General features: G+C 49.8%; 1 protein-coding gene across 1 annotated transcript in view; it reads right to left on the reverse strand.

The window, feature by feature from the left end:
• The window catches only part of PRMT6 (protein arginine methyltransferase 6), a 237,382-nt gene extending 234,067 nt beyond the window's left edge, over nt 1-3,315 (reverse strand). The window contains exon 1 of the mRNA XM_084866078.1: nt 1,821-3,315. Coding sequence (XP_084722204.1) covers nt 2,072-3,274 — 1,203 coding nt within the window. The 5' untranslated portion in view covers nt 3,275-3,315 and the 3' untranslated portion in view covers nt 1,821-2,071. The remainder of the gene's footprint in view (nt 1-1,820) is intronic.
• Between the last annotated feature and the right edge of the window lie 4,582 nt (nt 3,316-7,897).

Genomic DNA, 7,897 nt, shown 5'->3' on the forward strand with positions numbered 1-7,897 from the left:
TGCTGAGGTCTTCTTCCAGGCCCTGTGTGCTCCTATGTATTCACGTGTTCCCTCACCTTCCAATTGTTCTCCCCGTTTGGCCTGAGAGCACAGGAGAGCACCGGAGAAGAGCAGGTAGGGATTCTGCTGGAGGTCACACCGCCTGCGGAGCTGGGGCTGCAGCAGGAGCTGTCTGGCTCCGGGGTCCAGGCCTTGAACCGCTGGCCTGTGCTGCCTCTTGACTAACTGCATTAGTAGCTGTATTTCTATGCTAACTCCTTTTTCTCGGAGGAAACAGCAACAGTGGGGATTTTAAAGCCTTCTTTGCCTGATGATGAAATACCTTTTACTTCTCGAGTTCTCCAAAGTTTTAACCAGTGTTCCCTTTGTGTGCTTATACCAGTAATAAGAACTCTGTAGGACATATATTCAGAAAACCATGTTTAAAAAGGGAACTTGAAAGATGCTTTCATTGGCCCATACAGCAAAGGAATTATTTTAACATGTTAAAAACAAAAAACAAAACACTCAGAAAACATAAACACCAGAACTTGATTCAAAAGTGTACCCTAAATCCTAAATAAATGTTCCACTTACAATAGAGCTGACCCTAAAATAAGCAGCTGTTCAGGCCCCAGCTCAAACCACACCAGGCTTGCTCTGGCTGCACCATGCATGTAGGCTGCTAACTCCCTGCACGTGGAAGCCAGCAGCTGTGATTGCACTGCTTGCTGCTGGAGGATCTTCTGTGTTTTTGTACATTTCCGTTTCCCTTCATAAAGACAGACATTCCTGTGGTCACCAAACTTTAGCAAATTAGTTATGATACTTAAGTGCTTTAATACGCGTTGAATCAAGGGGCGTTATGACCAAAGCTGGTGGAGTACTTCAGAGGGCCAGTTTTCACACCTGTTTCCCGCTGGCACACAAACCCTACACGCAGCGTGACCCTGGAGCTGTCCTCTGAAGGGGCTTTCACACTTTGGAGTGTACCAGCAGCAGCCCTCAGCACACTCGACGTCTTTGTTCATCTCTCCAGACAGAACGTCAATGTTTTATTTGCCACGGGGAGGAGGGGGGAGCATCGGCGAAACAAATTGGATAACATGACTCACACTTCATTACAAATGACTTCCCTGAATTCACAACTTTCACAGTTGGCTGAGCTAAAAAGAAAAAAGGGAACTTTCGTGTTAAAAAGGGAACTTGCATTTGATTTACCGTAAGTAGGCCAAGTGAGAGATGATCTGCCTAAATGAGGGAGTTTTAAAGAAGTGGACTCTTCCAGCTGAGAACATGTTTCAGTGAGTGAGCGGAAATGATTTCCCCAGGGGGATGGATGGAGAGGGCCTGAGCCAGGCTCTGAGCCGATCGCTCTCAGCCTGTTCCATAAAATTATGGAAAATACATGGGACAGTTTCTTGATGAAATCTGAACAGTAAAGACAAGAATTAAAAAAAAAAAAGTTCTCTACCACTTCACTTGCAGGTCTCTTTCTTGATGTCTTAGACTGGCTGCTTAACGATGTGCTTGTTCAACAATTTGAGCACCCTATGGAATTAGTTACTACTAGTAAGTGTGAGAACAGGGTTATTTAACCTACTCCCTTCTCCTCCTCCCTCTCCCAGTACTATAGCCTAGAGGCCCCTGGGAAGGGAGGGAATTCCGAGAAGGAAGGAATATGGCCCTGGACAGGCAGGAAAGCCAGACCGGGAATGTATGGCCTCTAACTATACACCCTTTTCCCTGTCTCAGCGGCTTCAAGACGGTGTGAGGTGTTAGGGTTTTGCATGGAACTTTCATACAGACATTTTATTACGTGTTTTTTTCTTTCGTGAAACAAACAAACAAACTGAAATACAAGTGCTTGGTACCACATGCTTTTGAGGCTCAAAAGCCTATTCATAAACACGCTGTTTTCATCGCTGGGGGCATCGGGGTCATATTTAAAATAAATGTCGCTGGGAACAAGGGCGAGTGCAGTCAGTCAGTCTCCCCAGGAGCCAGGAGGGAAAAGGCAGGCAGACCATAATGCCCCCCGAGTTTTGCAGGCGGGATCTCCCTTTCTGCTGTGACCTCCCCCGCTTCGCCTCTACCGGGAAAGCCTGGCCTCCTCCTCGGGGGGCAGCTGCTGGGAGAGAAGCCACTGCCCATCCTCCATGGAGAAGTCTTTGGCCTTCTCCTCCTCGTCGCCCACTTTGTAGCGCAGCTGCACGCGCAGGAGCCGGTGGTTGTGGCTGCAGGGCAGCAGCATGATCTCCCCGGAGATGGCCGTGTCCTGCTCCACTTGCACCGGCTCGTTCAGGTAGAGGAGGGCTTGCTTCCAGTGCGTGACCGGGTGGAAGGGCGAGGTGGACAGCACCAGCGGCTTCCCCGAGTCCCCTCCCGGGAAGGTCACCTGGAACCAGAAGGCGAAGCCGTGCATGGCCGCCGAGCCGTAGCAGCTGAAGCGGAAGCGCCCCGCCACGCCGGCCTGCAGCTCCTGCTCCAGCCCCGCGCGGGCCAGGTCCAGGTGCGCCACGCGCTGCGGCCGGGCCAGCACGTCCTCGCCGCACAGGTCCTGCAGCACGATCTCCGACGGGCCCATGAGGCAGCGCGTGGCGAAGGCCTCCAGGCAGCTCATGTCCACGTCGTAGAGCTGCTTCACGTGGGCCCAGAAGCCCAGGCGCTGCTCCAGCGTCGGGTCGCTGACGGGCGCCAGGAAGAGCTCGGCCGAGGCCGGCAGCAGCAGCCCGCCCTCCTTCAGCCACTTGGCCCGCGCGTGCAGCACCGAGCTCAGCATGGACTCGTGCAGGAGCCCGTAGCCCATCCACTCGCTCACGATCACGTCCACCTGCTCCGGCAGCTCCACCGTCTCCACCTGCCCCGGCAGGACGTGCACCCGGTCCTCCAGCCCGTTGAGCCGCACCACCTCCCGGGCCTGCTGCCAGATGGCGCTGGCCTCCACCGCGTACACGCGCCGCGCCCCGGCCTGCACGCAGAAGATGCTGAGGATGCCCGTGCCCGCGCCCACGTCCAGAACCGTCTTGCCCCGCAGCGCCGCGCCGTTGCGCATGATGCCCAGGCGGTAGGCTTCGGTGCGGATGCGGTCGGCCAGCATCTCCTCGTGCACCGAGATGTCCGAGTAGCACTCGTAGTACTGCTGGTCCCGCTCCTGCCGGCGGCACCACGGGCGTCGCGGCCGGGCCACCTCCCGCTCTCCGCCATCTTCCTGCTCGGCTCCCTCCCCTCCTCCTCCTTCGCCGCCGACACCGCCGCCCCCCGACTCAATCTTTCTCTTCTTAGGCAGCGACATCTTGGCGGCTCCGGCCGACTCCCAGCAGGCGTTGCGCGGCGGGGTGCGGCGCCGGCGCTAGGAAGCGGGGCATTCTGGGACTTGTAGTTCGCGCTGGCCTTTGCCTCTTCCTGAGGGTTTGTGGGGCGGCCGGTTGCTGCCTCGGAGCTGGGCTCAACTCTTTCGAATTTGGTGTCCCAGAGTCATTTTCCTACCCTAGTCCTCACAGTCTGGGGTTCTCTTCGTCCCAGCTCTCCCTTGCTTCCTCTCTCTCTTCCTGCAGTGGGCACGCCCACTCAAAACTCAAAGCCCACGTTCTGTCTTTGCAGGGTTCCCAGATTTTATCCCAGCCAATCTTAGGGGCGGCAGCCTTCCCCTGTGAGCACCTCTCCCAGGTGGGCGGTGGGAACCCTGAAAGCTCCCCCGAGGTGGGATTTGGAAATTGCACCACACGTTTTTCTTTGCTCCTTGAATGGAGTTAGGGTGCAAAGCAGGTGTGAGTGGAACAAAAAAGTGACATAACAGTGTTTAAAAGCTGGTTCTGATTCCAGGCAGAACGCAAATGAATGGAATGATTAGGGCCCATGATATAACTATGTCTCCCTCTCTCCCTCCCCCTTTCCCTTCTTTCCTTCCTTCCTTCCTTCCTTCCTTCCTTCCTTCCTTCCTTCCTTCCTTCCTTCCTTCCTTCCTTCCTTCCTTCCTTCCTTCTCTTTCCTTCCTTCCTCCCTTCCTCCCTTCCTCCCTTCCTCCCTTCTCCCTTCTCCCTTCTCCCTTCTCCCTTCTCCCTTCTTCTCTTGTTCTCAATGACCCATTCACCTAGCACAAACAAAGAATCTTCATTGCCGTCCAAGAATTATGTTTTTGGTCTCTCTCTCCCTCTCTCTCTCTCTCTCTCTCTCTCTCTCTCTCTCTCTCTCTCTCTCTCTCTCTCTCTCTCTCTCTTTTTCAGGAGAAGAGTTGCTTGGCGTTTAGTCCTGCCCTGTTCATTCTGTGGCTCATTCAAGAGCTCAGTCTTGGAGGATTCAGCTGTGTGGCACAGTGAAGCCAGATGCCAAGTATAAGTGGTGGCCAGTGACAGTACCCGCCCCTCTCCCACCCCCCAACAATAGCTGGCTCCTTCACCCCTGGTGACCACTTTCCGCTGCTACTCCTTACTTTTCCCTGCCTCTGGGACTTTTTGGGACTCCCCTCTTCCTCTTCTTTCAGTCAGGCATCACCTCTTAGAAGTAGGATATATTTGTAAATACGTGTGATTTCTGTATGAGTGTCTGTGTTCCTAAGAAGTAAGGTGAGAATGACATTTGTCTCTGCTTAAAAAAAAAAAAAAAAAAATCACAGAAGAAAATTAACTGTTTTCTTGTAGTCGGGCACTATCTCTGTTTAACCCATGGGCCTTTCATTCCTTATCTGGGGGAAGTTCCTTCACCTCATTCTCACTGTTAATCTTCCTTAATGGATTAGATTTATTGACCTCACAGCCCCAGCTGTACTTCTAAGGGCTCTCAGTCCTGGCTGCTCATTACAGTCCTCTGTGGAATTAAGACAAACAAACAAACAAAAAAAACTCTATGCCCCTGTCCCACCTCAAACTAATGAAATCAGAACCACTGCAGTAGGGAAGGGGGGCGGGGCATCTAGTTTTTAAAATCTCCCCAGGGATGTGAGTGTGCAGCCAGAGTGAGAACTGTTTCTTAGAAAAAATGATCTTCCTTAAATCTTGCTTCCTTATTTTCTCTTGGTAAATACGGCCACTTTAATATATGCCTTCTAGACTGTCTGTCATCTGTACTTCTTTTATTCACTTCTTCCTCAAAAATACTTTCCTTCCATTTTAATCTATTCCCTTTTCTACCCAATTTTCAAAGCACTTATGCATGGTAGCATTTTAGAAACTGCTGAATATGTATTTTCCCCCCAAATATTTTAAGTATTTATTATTAAAAGTATTACATAGGTCCCCTTCTTTTCACCATTGACCCCTTCTAGTCCACCTCTCACCCCCCACCCAGGCCTTCACCACACTATTGTCTGTGTCCCACCCACCCCTGACCTTCCTCTAAGAACCCACAGTCAGTTCCATGCTTCTGTGTCTCTAGATCTATCTTATTCATCAGTTTATCTTGTTCATTAGATTCCACATAGGAGTGGAATCATAGGATACTTGTCTTTCTCTGACTGGTTTATTTCGCTCAGCACAATACTTGATAAATTTTGTTGGTCTTACCTCCAGTATCTCTGAGTCATTTTCTTTATACCCAAGTCTACTCATCCACCTTTGCTTGCCTGGACATCAGTCAGTCTCCTAAGAGATCTCTCAGCTTCTAATCATAACCCCATCTAATCCATTCTCCATGTGATTAGGAGAATGAGCTTGTTAAAACCCAACTGAACCATGCCGGTTCTTCAGTAACTTTCCTTTCCAGCCACCGAAACAGCACTGCAACGTCAAGTAACTTCTCAACTCATCTCATACTGCATTCCCAGCTCCTCCCAGCTCCTCACTGGGCTCCAGAGAGGCTGGCCTTTATGTAATCACAGCCTCTCTCCTGGCTCAGGTCTTCAACTTATACTCTCCCAGGGCCCGGAAAATTGTTCTTCTCCTCAGCGATTCATTTCCTGACTCTCCCCCCTACCACCCCCCACCCCATGTTGTAATTTACATCCCCTTTTTGTTCTGTACCATTTTCATTAGAGCAGCCTGATTTATAGCAGACATTGTTAAAATGCCATAACCTATATTTATACTTGAAATTGTTCAAATGCCATATTCAATACTCTAAGAGGGCCCAATAAATTTCCACTAAGTTCCTAGTAGCCCTGTTGTCACGACCTGAACAATTCAATACCAACGTTTTTAAGGAATCACAACTGCTCCTAATAACACCTCCCAGGAACTCTGCGTTTGCCATTTATCTGTTTAAGTCTGAGGTTTGCTAGCCGGGCCCTGCACCGTGGATCTAAAAGACACTCTACACATCAAGAGCATGCCGCATGCCTAGGCTTTGTATGTCTGATGTTCCAATCTGTTTAAATAAAAACCACGGCCTTTGAGCTCCGTTTTCTATGAGGAGTTTTCAGATTCTTTGCTCTGGAGTAGGTAGTTAGCAGTTAATCCAGGTGGCTGCTAGTCACAGTTGTTCCTGCCTTGACCTTGCTGTGGGGTATTCAGTGCTCGGCTAGTCGAAGCCACTGTGGCACACGCCACGCTCAACCTGCTGACAACTTTGCATGAAGAAGGTAGCCCGGTTCCTCATTTCTCCCACCTCTGCTCTGTACCTTCCTGAGGCTCAGCAATGCACTAGGTATGTAGGCCAAACCAACCAACCAACCAACCAACCAACCAACCAACCAACCAACCAACGAACCAACCAACGTTCTTAAATACAGTCAGTCTGTACAGCTTAACGAATGATTCCAGCACCGAGCTCTTCTGAGGAAAGCACTTCAAGACTAAATAAAAACACAGCATCTGATGTGGGTGTCTTCTTACAGAATAAAGAGGGATGTAAATTACAGCATGGTGGGGGTGGGGGAGATCATGAAATGAATCTCTAAGGAGAAGGACAGTTCCCCATGCCCCGGAAGAGTGTGAGTGAGGACAGGAGAGAGGCCTGTGATAAATGAAGGCCAGTCTCTTAGGCCCAGTGAGGAGCTGGGAAAACAGTGCAAGGTGAGCTGGGACGTTACATGCCTGCCAGGCCTTGCACAGGCTTTGATGCGCCATAACATCAGAATGGAATTGGAGCCTTTCTGAGAGAAAAGAGGACGTTTTGGAAATGGAGAAGTGATCTGTTTTTGAAGTCAATACACCACTGGCTTTGTAGCCTGGTTGTAGGTTTTGGGACCAGGTTAAAGCCCTTTTGTGCTGCATTATTTATTCTTCAGCAACATTCACAAATACAATGATTACACAGAAATTACTCACTCTAGGAAGGTGCAGAGAGAGCATTTGCACTCAACTATGGAGATCATCTATGACATTAATATCATAGAGATGCTGGTTGGATACAACAGGGTGAGTGAAAATAAAGTGGCGGGCTAACTGAATTTCAGCTTTTGAATTTAGGGGGGGAAAAAGAGAGGGTGGAGGGGGGATACATGGTTCCCAGGCACGGTTCACAGTTCAGATGCAATGTCAGTGTCAACTCTTAGCAAAGGACACCATGCAAGTGAACGTGAATATCCTTTTAATGAACTAGCTTCTTACACGTTGAAATGTTCTTTTCTATACTTGGGAAAGAATTCACAAAGAATAAGAGGGTGGTTTTAAATAGAGGTAATCCTCTAAGAAATGACTCCTGAGCCGTCAGACATATAGAAAAGCAAGAGAAACTTGAAATAAGCCTGATAAAGCCTGTCTGAGCCATTGTCTTCGTGTAATAGGTACTTTGGGTGAGGATTAGACTGTGCTCCGAAGTCACCCCGAGAAACCCTGTCCTTTATGGATTCTCCGCCCATCCCTCTTCTTACCGAACTAATGATCACTTTTCCACCTACAAGTGATGAATGAAGTCATTGAAGGCAATTATTGGGCCAAGTCCCAGTAGTTCCTGGATTAAAATCGTGGCTCTCTAATGAGCCGGTGTGTGATCTGTAAATGGTGATTCTCAGACCTGCCGGGGCAGCAGACTCCCCTGGGGA

The sequence above is a fragment of the Pipistrellus hanaki genome (genome assembly GCF_964339955.1).
Source record: "Pipistrellus hanaki genome assembly, chromosome: 18".
Lineage (NCBI taxonomy): Eukaryota > Metazoa > Chordata > Mammalia > Chiroptera > Vespertilionidae > Pipistrellus > Pipistrellus hanaki.